This window comes from Kogia breviceps, chromosome 14 (genome assembly GCF_026419965.1).
Source record: "Kogia breviceps isolate mKogBre1 chromosome 14, mKogBre1 haplotype 1, whole genome shotgun sequence".
Taxonomy (NCBI): Eukaryota; Metazoa; Chordata; class Mammalia; order Artiodactyla; family Physeteridae; genus Kogia; species Kogia breviceps.
Window position 1 is genome coordinate 147,706 of NC_081323.1, and position 16,785 is coordinate 164,490.

Below are 16,785 nucleotides of genomic sequence, written 5' to 3' on the forward strand. Positions count from 1 at the left end.
AGCACACAGGGCGCAGCGACGTGGAGGTGGACCCAGGGCCGGGTCGCCCACCCGCTGCCGGAAGCCTGCACACCCACCCCAGCCCCACCCCAGCCCCACCCCTGTCGGGTATCGAGAAGGCCGTCTCGATCTTGACCGTTAACTTGGGCAGCAAAGGCAAAGCCTCCAAAGACGTTCTAGCGGCCCTGATATTTCAAACAAAACAAGTTGTCTGTCGGCGAACGCTTACTGAGAGACTAAAGTCTGCAAATAGGAGGAGTGTCTGGAATATCATTCAAGTAGGAAAAGTTTATCGCAACATCTCAAAAGGCTGATTTCGGTGTCACCCTCCCGCCCCCCTCCGCCAATAGCCACAGCTTTGGTGAATAACGTTATTCTTCAAATAAACATGACACAGGAAGGCATAAAATGTTATCTTCTCTAGTAACTGTGCTATAACCAATAAGATCACCCTCAGGTATGATTTCTGAGTAATCAGGACACCGCCAGCAAATTTCCAGCGCCCCGGCGTAAGTGGGCGCCTTGCGGGAAGGCAGGAAGCCCCCAGTCCTAAGGAGTTGGAGAGGCGCTCGCCCTCTAGGTGGCAATTGTACTGATCAGCGTTTCTGTTATTACCTTGTAGGAAACTCATCACTGCCAATCTCGGGGGCTGACAATAGTCACCGGGAGCCTCCAGTTCCAATCTCATGTACGCCGGGGTGCTTTTCCATTTTATTTGTATTTCCAGGGCTAATAGGCTTGCAACTCACAAACGAGTGCAGTAAGTGACCCCTCCCCCCGCAAAAAAAGACAGGACGGCTTGTTCTGGAAGGTTCGGCGGAACGACTTTTGTTAGCGCGAGCACCGGGGAGCTGGTTGCTAATATCCCAAATGGCACGTTGTGTCCGGCAGGACGGACCCCGCGCGCGGGAAGCGTCTGGCGGGTACCCAGGCTCAGCACAGCGGTTGTCCGACCCTCCCAGAGCCCCGCCCCTTGAGCTAGAATAAACTGGCTGGGAGCGTTCGGCCAGGGGAGGGCACGCGCGGAGGGCGAGCCGCGGCGGCGACGTCGGTAAGTCTGGGGACACGCACGGCACGATGGACTGGGGTTTGTTTCACGTGTACTGAGGAGACACACCCGGTCCGATGGTGCGCGCGTGCGCAGCAACGCGGGTGAGACCCGGACTCTGAGAAAGCCGCCGCGGGGCGTCGGGACGGTTTGCGCCCCGGGGTGGAGGACCGACACGCCGCCGCCGACGGTTCCTCCTCGCTGCCCCTCAGACGCTAGCCCGCCCCCCGGGGGCAGCTTTCCCCAACTTACATTTAAAGGCTTTCGGTGAGGTCTCGCTGGTCTGAATCTTTGGGGCAAGCATGCGCTTGCCAAAAACCTGAGCGTCAAAACTTGCGTAGTCGAAGGTGACCTTGGAGAACTTCTCCAGCTCCTTGGCCAGGTTGGCCCTGGGTGTGGTGGAGGCCACGCTGGGCCGGTAGCTTCCGTACGGAGGGACCTCAAGCTGCTTCACGAAGCACATGGGCCTGGGGTGTGAGACGGAGATGAGAATCCTGAAGACAGGACGCGAGGACTCTGTGATGCTCGTCCCAGAGCCCCATGCCACGGCCTGGCCCAGCCACCCCGCAGACCCCGGCGCGGACAGAGACCCGGGCAGGCCCGCCCTCACGTCCACTGCTACGGCATGCCTAGGGGCCGACGTGCAGGCAGAATTGCCGCAGGGAAAGCACTGGGAGCCTTGAAGAAACAGCGCGCGTCCCCTTGCAGACGGCGTCGGCAGAGGAGGGAATTCCTGAGCCCTTTGCAGGGAGCCCTAGAGGAGCACCCTTAGGGCGGCAGGCAGCCGAGGGCGGGCCGACTCAGCCCTCCGCAGCGAGGGGCCCAGCCCTCCGCCGTCTTCTGCTGAAAGCCACTTGAGATGCCCCTGGAGGGCCTGGCGGCAAGGGTTAAAGACGGGCATGAAAGGACGCTGCATTACTGAAGTTCTGGAAGAGCTCAAATTTTTAAATGCGCAAGAGATGGTGCAAAGACACCAGCCCTGACAGCACGGGAGCCACGGCAGGAAGAGGACCAGCCTGGCAGAGAAGGGCCACAAGGTCTGTACCGTTCTGTGGAGGGGCTTGTGTACCAGTCAGCTCAGAGAGAAGAAGAGCGGAGGAAGCCTGGGAGAGCCAAGCAGCGATTTCAGTCTGGAAAAGGTGGGTGGGCGGAATTAAAAAGGAACCAGTGGTGAGGCCCCCGAGGTGTCAGGCGCTATTAGAACTTGAGTGTGACCCGAAAAGAGGAGCCTGGTGCCAGGAAGGCCCTGCAGCCACGACAAGGCTGGCTCGGAAGGGCCTTGGGAACCCGATGCCACCGGAGCGCGAGCAGGCCCTCCTTCCCCAGGAAGGGCAGGGGGCCCCTCTGGACCAGCCAGCGGCATCTGAGAAGTTGCTGCTGAGCACTCGGGCACCCCTGGGGGGAGACGGGCCCTAAACTTAATGTCTGTGCCACGTTTCGGTGGCTTCCTCAGCCAGGGCTTCCGCCAGCAGTGGACCCAGTGTCCGGGATAGGCCCGCAAAGCTTTGCGGAGATTCTCCCCGCACCCTGGGGTACAACATCCAGAAATGTGGCCCCACAGAACACGTGGAGCCCGGATGGAAAGCTCTGCCTCCAGGCCGCGGCTGCTCCCATTCCGGCCTCCTCACCGAGGGCCCGGGAAACAAAACGTCACCGCCTCATTCCAGCCTCACGAGAAACTTCTGAAGTCGATGGCGCTGCTGTCCCCCTTCGACAGGCAAACTTTCCTGCCTGCCTGTTTGACATCTTGTCAGTGACTTGGATCACGGCAAGAAAAGCGGCAAGAAGCCAGAAGGAACGGGAATAAGATGGAGGAAAGAAGCACTTCCCACCACGGTGAGTGCCGCCTGGTTCAAAGAAGCCCGCTGGAGCGCAGGGCGCCCCAAGGACAGGGCTGCGAGGGCTCCGGGCGCGGGAGGGCGAGGCCCAGCCCGGAGGCCACTTGCACGTGACCCTCCGAGGCCAAAGCGGGAGGCCGTGCCCCTCAGGCAGAGGCTCTGCCAGGCGCATGCCAGGGAAAGGACAGGGGGTGACAGAGGTGGCCTGCCCACCTGCAGACCACGGTCTGGGGCCGCCGCGCATGCTCGTGACTGCCGGACGCCGGGCCTGTGCAGGGTACGGTGGCCCTGGTCTCCCACACTCTCCTTTGGGAGACAGACGTAGAACAGGAGTCTAGACCTGTCAGCTCTAGCTCCTCAGAGGCGAGGGAGCAGGGAGTCCGCTGAGCAAGGACACGGCGGGGAGGGAGAGTCCTCCAGCATGGTGGGCGCCAGAGAAGCGGTCCCACTAGGAGGAGATTCTGAAGGCAGGCTGCCGGGGGAGTGTGTGGCCCTGGGAGAGTTCCTCAGCCTCTGGCCTGGCTCGTGGCACCTACAGGGGCTTGCGGGTGAGGTCACACTGAGCAGGCTCGTTCTGAATGGCCTTGCAGAAGCCCCCTCATCGATGAGCCACGCCTACGCGCACACACGGCTGTACACACACTCACACGTGTGCATATGCACCTAAACACGCAGCACCTCAAGGGTCACGAGGAGCCGCACTCCGGGGGGTGCCACTGGCAGCCACCCGTCTCCCCAGTCCAGGGTCCGTCCTGGGGTGAGCAGCTCCCAGGGCGCCCTAGACAGCAGGGGTCCTCGGCTGGTGTGGCCCACTCTCTCCAAACAGGACCGGCGACTCCACAGACACATCCCCGAACAATCCCAAGCGGTGACATCTGACACCCGTGGGAAAGAGCAAGGCAGGGGCAGCCGTGCGGGGTGTCGGTGCCCACGGAACCACCCTCCAAGTCCACCCTGGGAGACGCCAGCACACGCGTGCACACACACACGCGAGCGTGGACACGCACACACGGCGGCGGAGCGGCGAGAAGTCCCCGGGGCACTTGCGGAGGCAGCCCGTGAAGCCAAGCAGGACCCTGCAGGGCCTTCCCCGGTAAAAATGCCCCTGCGTGTCCCTGATTCTTGTTTGTAGGAAAAAAAACAAAAAAAAAAGAAAGTCTTTAAGCCCCCTACGCCTTCCCACCCAGTTCCAAAGAGCAGGTTCAATCAGTCAGCAGGAGAACCGAGTCACAGGGCTCCTAGGGCCTCCTGAAGAGACCGAGGCAACGATCTGACACGTCTCTCTGAGTCACTCTGCAGAAACTCAGGCCCCCACCCGGTGGGGGGCGGGGACGACACGCCGACCACAAGCACGTGGGCCCCAGACTGGTTGGGACCGTAAGGCTGAGCTTCCCGAAGCTTCACCCGATTACCCCACCATCAGCCGGTCAGAAGAGGGTCCACGAGCTGATCGGCCACCCATCCCGGACCCCCTCCCCTCCCCTCACACTGGCTGTAAAGACCCCGCCCGAAAGCCGTCGGGGAGTCACGAGCCGCCCGTTCTCCCTGCTCGGCTCTCGTCACAGACCTTTCTCTGCTCCGAACTCCGACCCGGCTCTGGTTTGTCTGGCCTCGCCGCATATCGGGCACGTGAACTGGGGTCCGAAAACACCCCTCCCGGCCTGCGATGCATCTCTCTCACCTGAGGATCCGATCCGAGCTGCAGCTACTCTTGGAAGGATCTCCCGTCTGCGGCTGTTGCTTCTCGTGAGATTTGGCTAACTTTTCGGCAGCAGCAATGGGACACCCAGACAAACTAGAGAAAGGACGGGAGGACAGCTGAGCCCTCCTCCGGGCCCCACCCGTCTGAGCCGGGAGCCAGGCGTCGGCAGGCGCTCCGGGGAGGCTGTCTTTCCTGTCGAGGGGGCTTTTCCCCCAGGTCTGTCCTCAAGCCCTCAAGGCACCTGCTGCTCGGTCAGCTTCTGTTTGGGGAAATTCTAAGCCAATGACACAGGGACAAAACGCACCCTAAAGTTCTTCAAGGCTCTGAGCAAAGGCGCCTCCTCTGAGTGGGTCTGGGGCACGGGCCTGCCTCTCACCTCCCTCCTCTCCCCTCGCCACCAACCAGAGCTGCTCACGTCCTATCAGCCCACGGGCCACGAACTGGGTGCTGACCCTGGAGGACATGGACCACCAGGGTCACACGAGGAGGGCAGAGGTCCTTCCCAGGAAAGCACCCAATCCGAGACACCACGGATGCAGCTTCAACCGTCAGAACGGAGACACTGCGGTCAGCCAGGACAGGGGACATAATCCCAGCAGTGCTGGGGAGTCTAGCCTCTTCTCAGTGATTGGACCTCAAAAACTCTGGCCGATCCTTCCAGCTGCGGGTCACTTGCTGGAGCCCCTTCACTCCCCGCCACGGCTGCAGCCACCCATGCTCGGGGCGAGGCCGGGGGATATGGTGACCTCGCACCAGAAGACGGCAAGACAACTCAAGCGCCAGGGTCTCAGCACCCCTACAGAGCAGCCAGGCTCGGTCCCGGCTGCTGAGCTTCCGCCTTGAGCAAAAGCTAGTGTCCAGAGGCTTCCCGACTATCCGCAGGACGGGGTCTCTACCTGGCTCTCCCCCCAGGCTACAGGCCTCCCTGTGCTGCCTGCACCCATTCGCCCAGCCGCCCTCTGGCCTCTCGGGACCGCCCCCCTCACAGTGGCACAGGCGACCACACCCCCAGGCGCTGCTCTGCTCCGGCCAAAGGTCTGCCCTGACCTTGAACTCACCCCAAAGGGCAGCACACAGGGAGACCGTGTCCCAGGCCGGGGCAGGCACTGCAGGCACCCCCCACCCCATGGCCCTCACCATGCCCAGCCCAGCCCCGTACCTTCTGTGCGTGTTACGGTTGCTATTCACGTGGCCCTGGCCTGTGCAGCCAGGAGTGGGGCACTTGAGCACGTTCTCATGCATGGCCAGTACTGCAAGACAACCGGGGGGGAGCCGGTGAGCGCCCCCTGCCGCCCAGGATGCGGGAGCCCCGGGCCCTGCTCCGCCAGGCCACGCCCCCTCGCATGGTGGCCCCGGCCTCCCTCCTCTAAACTTAATGGTCACGATTACTGCCCCTCGCCTGGAAGCAAGGAGCCCTCAGAACACAGACAGCAGCCCCTCCCCAGCTCCAGGGCCCGGCCTCCCCTCCTGTGTGCCCGTGTCTGTGGCCGCTTTCCAGGGGCCCGGACCCAGGCTGCCGTTTCGAGGTGAATAACTGGGCACGCTCCCTGTCACCACGCTTGTAGGGCCCACGTTTGGCCCTCTGGACGCGCCAGTCCAGAGGGACAGGGTCCTGGGTGGCCACCCCTCCACGTGGACGCCATCCAAACACCAGAGGCGGCCTCGGCCGTGCAGAGCTACTCACTCTCCGGGGGGATCCTGTCCTTGTGGGGGCAGCCAGACAGGCTGCGGTGGTGCGGGTACAGCCCAGTGACGTGGCCGGTGCCGTCACAGCCTGGCGTCGGACACTTGATCTCACGCTTCTCAGCTCTTGAGGGATCTGAACGCACAAGGCCTACCAGTCAGCGGGCAGCCAGGAGGCTGGGTGGGAGGTGGTGAGCAGGGAGGCGGCAGGGCAGCTCACGACCCTTCACCCTGACTGTATAGAGAGGAGAGTGACCGGACCGCCCAGGGGCCCAAAAGGGAGCGTGGCTGGACAGCGCGGGGACCCTGGAGAGGCCGTCCACGCTGGCCGTGCGGGCGGAAAAGCCCACAGACTGCAGCAAGCCACAAATGGCAGGGCCCGCAGCGCTTTAGGGAGGACCCCCCGGACGGCGGCTGCCACCTTCTGCCCTGTCCTGCTCATGTCGTGCGAGGGCCACTGGCTTCGGGGCGGGAGCCAGGCCTCTGCACAGAGAGGTAGAGCTATGTGACAAGGTCTCTGCCAGGACACGTCCTTTGTATTTGACAGTAACGGGGACCAAGGGGCTAAGTCACTTACTCAAAGCAGCTGATAGAGGCCTGGGCAGAAATCTGTGACCCCAGATCTCAGTTACTGACCTCGTAGGGCCTCTGCAGGCCCAGAGAGGTCACCTTCAGTGTGGGGCAGAAGGGAATGCCTCTCGGGACACACACGGTCCCCAGAGCATAGCCAGCCTCCCAGAGAAACTTCCCATGGAGCCGTCCAGCCCCTCTGGTAGGGAAGCCACAATGCAGAAGTCACAGGCCATGCTCGGAAAGCCCACCCCAGGGAGGGCAGGGCCCCGGCAGGCTCTGTGTGATTTAAATGGGAGGAAGTTGTCCTGTGACCACCAGGCAGGCAGGGGACCCTAAGGGGCTCGGGGGCCTCTCGCGGGCACCGCCCTCCTGTCCAGGGCAGGCACGGCGTCTGCCCCTCAGCCTCAGTCGGTCCCTGAGAACCAGTCCCACTGTCCTCCACGGCTCGGGCCTGCTCTGTGCTGCCCAGCGCCCCCAGCCTGGCCGCCTGCCTCGCCGGCCACAGGCTGCTTCTGTCTGGCCCGCACCGCCTCCCCCGGCCGTGCCCCCCCAGCCTGTAAAGGCCTCAGGCCTCGTCCACGGGTCCGGGACCGCGCAGCCCTGGGAGGGCCCGGGGCAGGGCCAGGTGCCCAGCCTACCTTTGCCGCAGTAGCTCTTCCGGCTGGCGTCCAGGGGCCTCGCCGCCCTGCCCGGCTCGCCCAGGCCCGGCGGGCCTTGCTCAGCAGGGGGGCACCCCGGCTCGCGGACGGCCCGCACCTGCTCGGCCTTCAGGGCGATGGCCTGCTCCAGGAGGCCCAGGTTCCCGCGGGTCATCATGTCGTACATCTCCGACTCGTCTGTGACCGTGGACCTCTGGGACCTCGAGTCCTCGTCCTTACTGCCGTCGGAGTCCGAGCGCACCTCCACCGGGACGGAGCACGCGGGCGTGGGGCTGGGCGGCGCCGGGCCCCGGGGCTCAGAGGCCTCGGGTGGGGGGCCGTGGGGGGCCTCCTCCGGGCAGATCACGTCAGGAGGGGCCTCCCCCTCGTCCTCCTCCTCCTCCTCCTCCTCCTCATCGCCCAGGGCCACCCTCCGCTTGCTGGACCCCTCGCGGGCCGCACCCTCCAGGGACTGGGGACACAGCTCCCGGGAGCGCTCACTGGCGACTTCGATCACTTCCTCTGCGTCCTCCGGCTGGACAAAGACGTCCTTCTCCTCCCCGTCGCTGGTGGCTCCTTCCTCAGCCTCCTCCTGAACCAGGCGCACGGTGCCCGCGCCCGGCTTGGCCCCCTGGCCCGAGTCTCCCCCGACCGGTGTCTCTTCAGGGATCTGGCCCAAGTTTAGCAGAGAAGCTGCGATGATCTCCTGATAGCTGCTGTAGCTGCCCTTGGAGGAGCCTGTGAGGCTGCTGATGGGACTGGATCCGAAACGAGCCTTGACGGGGCTCCTTCCTGCACAAAAGCAGAAAAATCTGTGGGAGGTACACGGGGACAGAGGACGGGTCTCCAGGCGGGGCTCCTCCAGCCTGCCCCACTGCAGCTGGGGGACACCAAACCCCCAGAAACGGGCTCGGGGTGGCCGTTTTCGTCAGCCCCTCTGCCCACATCTGGAGATCCCAGTAAACTCATGCCGGGAGGCGGATGGAGAAGTCACCGCTGTATTTTGAAGCTGAGAATTACTCTGACATTTTCGATTAACGGTCCTCCCCGTTATGTGTACTTTCTTAAATCAGGCAAATCTACATTTCACAAAATGGAGCTTAAAGAATGGATCAGATTTTTTAAAATCGTTTCATCCCTGAGAAACAGCAAAAGTTGTTTTTAAAGTTTAAGTCTTTTAATTGCCACGGCTGAGACGCGGTGGGTCCTCACAACACCCAGGCCCCCTGGGATCATCGGCAAGGACCGCCCCCCTCCAGGGTGCAGCAGCCAGACCATGTCCTCCCACTCTAGGAGGGGCCGAGCCAGGGCCGAGGCCTGAGCGCCAAACTCCCCCCTTTATGAGAAACCCAGCAAGCAAGAGTCCCCTGGCCCTGCACCCTCTCAGGCAGAGCCGGGTCCCCAGGAGGGAGGCAGGTATGAGGACCCTCCCTGGAGTGGCTCCAAAATGACATAAAAATCCACCTCAGGCCCTGAGAGGTGAGAGCACCAGAGGCTTGGAGATGTTGGGGGGTTCGGGCCTCAGGCCTCAGCCGCACCCCCAGGACCCTAGAATCAGCCAGGGTCTCGGGACATGGACATGTCCCACCTTCACACTAGTGCTTGCCTAGGGCTGGGGGCCCCGCAGGAAGGAAGGCGCCAGCAGGGAGACCCCCTCAGTCCCCCCTGCCCGGCCCAGCTTCCCTGAACACCCGCACCATCTCCCCTAACGCCAAGCGGACCCCTTGCCCCCCGCTGCAGGTGGCTCTCCTGAGGCCAAGCGGGGCGGGTCTATCTGAGACCCCGCCACACAGACGCACGGCCACATCCGTCTGTCCGTCCGTCCCTCACACACACAGACACACATCCAGATGCACAATGTTCACATACAGATGAGTCTCTGGGGCCCCCCGAGCGCCAGCCCCTCCCCAGGAAGCCTTGCGAACGTCAGACAAGAGGCGCTTGTTCTCAGCAGGGCTTCCTCGCCCGCGGGAGCCCTGCCTGCTCACAGGCTGCGATTCTCCGATTCTCCGGGGCCACACTGAGCGCCTTTATTCAGGGAAGAAAGAGCAACAAAGCACCTTCAGCTGGCTCGGGGCGATGAATCTCCTCCTGTCCTGACGCCTCGGCCTCGTCCTCGTCCGCAGCTCCTTCCGACTCATCAGAAACAGAGGCGCCCTTTACCTCGGGGTCCTCGCTGCCGTCGCTGTCCGCACCGCAGCCCTCTCCCAGGGCCAGCTTCAGGGGGGGCGCCTTCCGCTGGGACCCCAGGTGCTCGGCCTCGGCGCCCCCCAGCTTCCTCTTCTTGGCCAGAGGGCAGCTCAGCAAACTGGGAGGGAGGAGGCCGGGCCACCCCGTCAGCGCCTCCCGCGCCCCCGGCCTTCACCCTCTGCAGCGCTTTCCCTGTCCTGAAACTCTCCCTTCGCGGCTCATCACCACCTCCGCCAAAGCCCCAAACTCGCGACGGCCAGGTCCGATGTGTTCAAAATTTTACAGTAATTCTCCGCATTAAAAAGGACCTGACGGGGCCTTAAATTTCACTTCCTGCTTCTCGGGGAGGGCCTAACCTCAACGGCCCTGTCCACCCCCTGGGAGGGCCGGGGGTGGGGGCGCCGGCCCGGGCTGCTCTGCTCCGTGCCCACCGCCCCCCTGGCAGATCGTCAGCAGCGCCCAGGCCCTTCCTCCGCCACTTCCCGACCCTTGGCACCCTCACCCGCCTCCCAAACCTGGCACCGCAGTCGGGGGGCCCCCGGGGCCCAGCAGACCCCCGGGATGAGAGCGGTGAGAACAGCCACCCAGCGTGTGCCGGGCCTGCCCTGGGCTCTCCCGCACAGACTCCTCGGGCCTCACAGCAGCCCCAAAGGGGAGACACCGGAAAGGCACGCCACAGCCGCGCTCAGCCTCTCGGTGAGAGGGTCACATGGGAGGCCCCCGCAGCTCGGCAGCCAAGGGCAGAGGTGGAAGGTTCTAGACCCACAAAGGGTCCCAGAGCAGGAGAAGAGCTCCAACCCCCCAGCAGCCCAGCCTCTTTCCCAGGAGCCTTGTTGAGGGCCCTCCAGCCTCCTTACCTTCGGTGCCTGGAGTACTTGCCCCGGATGTGTCCCGAGCCCGTGCATCCGGGAGTGGGACAGCTGAGGGGAGACAAGCAGGGGTGGTCACCTGGGGGCGGGCCCCGTGGGGCATGGGGAGAGGGTCCGAATCGCGGGGCCCACCCCAGACCCTCACCCTGGGAGGCAGAAGATGGTCTCCAAACAGTTCATCTCAGAATGGCTGCTTGCAATTTGCAAAAGAATGAATGAAGTAACTCACCCCCATTTATATAAATGAATGGCTCATTACAGTTTTATGAGAGTGTTTAATTAAAGGTCTGTGTGCATGAAATCAAGGCTGGACGACTTCCTTTTTCCACAGTGAGTCTTTCCCACCGCAGGCAAAGCACCACCGGGCTTCCAGGGAGCCGGGGACAAGGCAGCGCCAGGGTGGCCCCCAGAACCAGCCCCTGAAGCTGGCCCAAGAGCAAAGCACAAACGCGGGGGATCCCGCGTGACCTTCAAGAGGCTGCGAGGCCCTGCCAGGCGTGCCCTTTGCTGGCACGCTGAGCCGACGCCCCCAGGCAGGCACAAGTCTGCAAAGGTGCAGTTTTGACCCGAGCCGCGGGCCCCCGGCTGGAGGGGGCAGCCAAGACCCCACTCCAGAACTTGCAGCCTGGCGCGATCCCCGCTTCCCACGAAGGGAGGTGAAGCCGGGAGAGCCGACGACCCAGGAGCTGCCGTGAGACCTCGGTGGGGCGAGGCCCGGCCTCTTACAGCTCCAGGAGTTCTCCTCCCTTCACCATCAACTGTCTCCCCAGAGAACCAGATGGTGGGGAGCTCTGGAAACTTCCAGTCACGGACCCAGACCACCCAACCCACCTCCCCGGGAGTCAGCTCCCCGGGGCAGCCAGGGGCCTGTGTGGGGCTTGAGGCCGGGGTCCTGTGGGCTTTTGAGACGGAGAACCCGTGGTGGGAACGGGGGGAGCCCGAGCCCCTCCCGGGAGGGGTCACCGCAAGGGGCCCCCATCCAAGAAGGGACAGCCTTGTCATCACAGGGTCTGAGCCCCCCGCCTCCGAGCAGGCTCTCCCAGAGCCTGGGAGACCCACCGACACCAGTGGGCTCCTGAGGCTCAGAGCGGGGCACCGCTCCGGACCTCTGTCCACACACACTGATGTGTCTCATCTGATTGCTCTCGCGCCTGAGTACGGAGGATTGTGGGGTCCCAGCGGCCGGCAGGCCACACTCGCCGACGGATCAGCAAGAAACAGAAAAGCCCGTGGAGGCGGGGTCGCGCCCCCCGGCGCAACGGTGACCTTTGCGGGAGCCAGGGTCTCCGAGGGGGCACACCCTGAAGCCCCCCACGATGAGGCCCCCGTGGCTCGTCTCCTGGTGTTTAAAAGGAGAGAGGAAAGGAGAGAGAGAGAAGAGGGAGGATGGGGGGGAACCATGCGAACTTTGCTGTGCGTTTCCTTTCCAGACAGACAGGACTTGCGGCTGCCCAAGGCCTCTCGCTCTGAAATCTATGGCCCACGCTCGCTGTCACTTTCTCAAGAACTGGCTTTGAGACTCTTCACAAAAGCTCCTTGTTCTTGGGGATTTGAAGCTGAGGCCCCAATTAGTCGATTAATCACTGAGTCAGTCAGGCAATTAGGTGCCAGCTGCTGGGGCACTGGCACTGCCCCCAAACATGTCACCTGCTCCGAGCCACACCTCCGCCCACCAGTTCAGAGGCACCTGGCCTCCAGCCCTGAGGGCCAGCCCCTCCAAGGGCAGCAGGCCAGGCATGCGCCACACGTGCAGGGCCGCCAAGGGCCACCCTGGGAGAGGAATCTGGAGACCCCCTTCTCCCCGTGGGCCAGCAGAGAGAGTGCCCGTTGAAAGCGACCGGAGACCCAGCCGGGGCCGCAGGGGTTCAGTGACGGCGGGTCACCCTATGGGCACCACCAGTGCTGGTGGGATGCCTTCCGTGTGCGCGGGGCCGGAGGGCAGGGTGGGGCACCAGCTCTGGTTCCAGGCCTCGGGAGCCCCTCCCCAGCACGGGAGAAGAGGGAGACCCGGCCAAGCCCCCCCACCCCACCCCGATTCCCCAGCACGGCTCCCAGTGCGGCAGAGACAGGGACGTGGGCAGAGGGCCTGCGTGCCGTCAGCCTGAGCGGGGTCCTGGCGATACTCGGAGGGGTCTGAGGATCTGAACATAAACAGTAGCTCTCCGGCCATGGCAGAGGCTGCGAGGAGCCACGCGCCAGCGGGAGCCCCCGGAAGGGACTGGCTTCCTCCAGCCCGCGGAGGCAGGTAGAGGGCTCCCCACTCCCTTCTGTCGCCTTGGCAGGAGCTGGCCAGTGGCTCAAGAGGAGGCCCTCAGGTGAGGACAGGCGGGGGCTGGGGCGCGGGCGTGGCACACGGGCGTCCTCCCCGGGACCGGGAGACGCCCCGAGGATGCTGCAGGAGGGGCCCGCCCACTCCTTCTGCAAAAGCCACCTCCCACGGCGCGGGCAGCAGAGGGGCCCCGTGGAGACCGGGGTCGGGGGGTCTGCTGGCTCTTCACTGCGCGAAGGGAAAGGCCACCAGACCCGCAAGAGCTGACTGAAGGGGCTCCGGGTGGGAGGAGGCAGCTGAGAGTCCTGCCCGGTCCAGGCCCGCCCACTCCTCAGCTCGTTGCCTAGCAACCGCCACTCGCCGGCAAGCGGCCCCCGGAGTCTCTGCTTGAGCGGGGAAAGGGCCGCCGGGGGCGGTGGGCCACAGATTCCGGGTCCACAGGGCGCAAGTCCCTCATCCACAGAGTGAGTCCCGCGGGTACAGCTTCCCTGTGACCCGTCCTCCCGTCAGCTGACTCCGAAGGGGTTCCTTCGACATCCCAGGGGCGAGCCTGCTCCAGGGTCGCTGTCCCTGTGCTGGAGGCCACTGCGAAGGCCCCGCCGGGACCGACCACAGCCCCTCACGCGCCGGGAGCAGGCGTCGGGCTTGCAGCGCCCGCCCCTTCCCGCGGGGTGAACGCACAATCACAGCGCCCTGCGGATCGTGCCCCACGGGTGGCCGGGGCCAACAAACGGTTGTGAACTCCGGCGTGAGCAGCACGTTCCACGTGGCTTTTCCTCTAAGCATCGATCCTCAGAAACGGGGAGAATTGCTGAGGACATCGTTGCTGGAACACGTCACTGCATTTCTCCCCAGTTTCTCCGTCAAATTGCATGCGGTCCCACTGTTACCACGTAAACAGGGTGAGACCAAGAGGTCAATGACGCTGGACAAAATCCAGATGCTCCCACAATCCCCTGACTTACACTGGTCAAGTCCGCTCTTAGAACATTTCAAAATAAATCTTTTCTGGGTCATTTTTGCTTCAGCGTTTCAAGAGAAACCTAGCCCTTTGGGTTTGCCTTTCCAGTCTCCTCCGTTACTTCATCTGTTGCCAAAACTCAAGTCCTGGGCCCAGCCTCGCCCCCTCGTCCCCAGGACGTCCCCAGGTGAACGTCGCATAGCCCACGGGAAGCAGCACCTTCTCCGGGAGGCCTGCTCTCCACCCTGTGCTCCGCGGCCCCTCCGAGCATCACGTGGGGTCCCCTCCAGCGGTCCCCCCGCAGGCCCCTACCCTCCAGGGAGCTGACCACCGTGCCCCATGCAACTCCCAGGGGCCTGGCCTCGCCGCTGTGCCCCCCTCACCCTCCAGCCCCGCGACCAGGACTGGCCTTGGAGCAGCAGGGGGTGTGATTCAGCTATTCCGGCTGCATGAACTCTAACCCTCCGAGCCTCAGTCTCCCCGCTTCACAAGTGGGGAAACACCACCAGCCGCCAGTGCTTCCATGAGAATGCCTGAGACCGGACTGCACTGTGCAGCCGCCGCAGGGCTCGCCACACGCATGGGGCTCTGGGCACCGCTCCCACGTCCTTCCCCTCCCGCCTCCAAGTGACGGCCTCGAAGGTGGGAGAGACGCTGGGATGTTTCGGGGTCCTCTCATTTTCCTGGCCGGCAAAAGCCATCCACTCAACCACTATCTATCTGGCGAAGAATAAGATGGCCCCAGCCCCAGATGTGTTCGCCGTCCGGTGGGAATCTTCACCCTTAAGAATGTAGAAGTGGCGTATGCCCTGGAACCACGCAGTCAGGTGGAGAGAGCTGTCCCAGGCCGGGGCAGAGGGTGCACGAAAGCACAGCATCCACCCTCAGTCACTAGAAAGCTCTGTTTGCCTCCATCCGCGAGCCTGGAAGCCCACAGACGTGTCCACCAGGGAGTGACCAGCACTCCCAACCCCGCAGCACAGGCAGAGCAGCACCGTGGTGAACTCAGCAGCAGAGCTGCCCCGGGGGCGGGAGGGTGGGCTCGGAGCCCCTCCAACCCTCCAACAAGCCTCAGGCAGGTTACCTTGGCCACAGTTCAGGCCTGGCCCCATCTCACAGGAAATGTATAAAAATTAGACGGGGCGTACAGAGCCCAGCTGACACATCGGGGGCCCTCCCTTCCTTCTCCAGCGTCCTGAGCCAGATGCACTGGCACTACCCCTCGCCCGGAAAGCAGGGATGCGAGGGGCTGGCTTCCTTGCCAGTCACTGGACACCATTCACTGGAGCTCTGCCTGGGCAAGATGGCCCAGGGGCCGGCCCTGGAGGCCCCGGGAAGAGCCCAGGCCCACAGAACCTGCAGTACGAAGGCCACGTGGGGTGATGCTGGGGCAGCCCAGCCCGTAAGCATTGGGGTGGCTTTCTCTCTGGCCTCCCCCCAGCCCCTCCCCTCCACACACACACACACACACACACACAAAGGCTTTGGCCAAACCCAGGACGGAAGCCAGCAGGCGGGGGCAAGACGACGTCTGGGGAGGAAGCCCGGCCCCTCCTGCTTCAACCCGTAAACTGCCGTGCGTCTGTCCTCCCCGCTGTTCAGGACGCCCGCCCATGCGAGGCCGGCCTGGAATCTGGAAAGTCACAGAGCTCAGCCCATACATAAGCCGCGGACTGCCCTCAAGTCAGTGGAAGACTCGGGCGTGGGACGACCCGTCCCCTCGTCGCTGGCCGAGGAGCCACTAAGACAGCCCCCTGATGCTGGCTGAGGACCGTGGTGACAGTCGCGTCCCGGGGGGTGACAAGGCGTGAGCACATCCGTGCCACTGTGCAAGGCTGGCTGCGTGGCGGCGCCAGGACAAGGTGGGAGAGGGCGAGGCAGGGCGAAGACAGATGCACACAGGCCAGGCGGAAAGGAACCTCGTTAGGGAAAGCAGGGGCCCGGGCGCGGCGGCTCCATCCCAAGCGCCCAGTGCAACGTTTGGGACGAACGGGGTCACGGGCGTGCACCATGCTGGGTGCGGGCAGGAAGCCTTTCTTACCTGAGGTCGGCACCTGTGGGCTCTGGGGGAGCTGAGTGAGAGAAAGAGAAACAGGGAAACTCGTGTGGGAAGCAGAACCGAAAAGGCACGTGTGTCTTCACAGCACAAGCGACTGGAGAGCAGGGGCGACCCCCGTCCTGAACCCCGTTTTCCCTGGCCTCCTAGAACGTCCTCCGGGGTCCAAGCCGGTGCTCATGTCAGAGGCCCCCCCCCGCCCCACCCCAGTGGCTGCTGGTTTTGCAGAGTCAGACAGAGGCCCCAGCTAAGACAGGCTCCCCGGGACAGCGTCTCTTGCTCTAATCTCAGGGATAAGTCAGCTTCTGGCTAGAAAGAGGACCCAGAGGCCGGAGAAGAGAACAGGTGGTCCAAGCACCTGGTCCCTCAGAGATGGGGCCACTGGGACAGGAACTTGCAGGTTGCAGGAGTCTGACTGGTAGATACTTCAGAAGCTCGGGGCGTCTGGCCCCCCCTCGAGGGCCACCCACGCACGGGAGCGGTCTGCCCGGTGGCGCCGGGGTGGCAAGGCTGGCCAGGGTGTCGGAAGCTGGTCCTTGCAGAGCAAGCAGGGCCTCAGCCCCTCTCCCCACCCCAGTGCCAGTTCAACCCAGCAACATTCCAGCGCCCTCAGCGCCAAGACTAATCTCCTGGAAGGCAGAGGCGCGGGTGACGCGAGGCTGGCGGCCTCTCCTCCCCCAACAGAACAGGCCTAACCAGGTCTTGCTTTCCCCACTCCGCAGCGCTGGGGCTGCCGCCTCCTCTCCTCCCCAGCAGGTGCATCTGGGCCAAAAGCCCCCCAGTGGCCGCGGCCCTCAAATGCACCCTGAGGCTGAAGAAGCCTGAGGCCACCAGGTGCCCAGTGTAAGGGAGGAGCGTCCCAGGGGCGAGGCACTGCTGCAGGCTCCTGTCCTCCTAAGGACAACTGCTGCGGAAAGTGGCATTTACAGCTTTGGGACCTGGGACTCAGAGAGAGTCT

At 63.9% G+C, this 16,785-nt stretch overlaps 1 protein-coding gene across 8 annotated transcripts in view; it reads right to left on the minus strand.

The window, feature by feature from the left end:
- MYT1 (myelin transcription factor 1) overlaps positions 1-16,785 on the minus strand; it is a 91,754-nt gene that overhangs the window by 20,891 nt on the left and 54,078 nt on the right. For all 8 annotated transcript variants that reach the window (XM_067013471.1, XM_067013470.1, XM_059036506.2 and 5 more), the window contains 8 exons: positions 15,813-15,843; positions 10,530-10,592; positions 9,543-9,790; positions 7,483-8,274; positions 6,273-6,407; positions 5,748-5,838; positions 4,568-4,681; positions 1,301-1,515 (listed from right to left, as the gene is read on the minus strand). In XM_067013471.1, the coding sequence (XP_066869572.1) occupies positions 1,301-1,515; positions 4,568-4,681; positions 5,748-5,838; positions 6,273-6,407; positions 7,483-8,274; positions 9,543-9,790; positions 10,530-10,592; positions 15,813-15,843 (1,689 nt within the window). The remainder of the gene's footprint in view (positions 1-1,300; positions 1,516-4,567; positions 4,682-5,747; positions 5,839-6,272; positions 6,408-7,482; positions 8,275-9,542; positions 9,791-10,529; positions 10,593-15,812; positions 15,844-16,785) is intronic.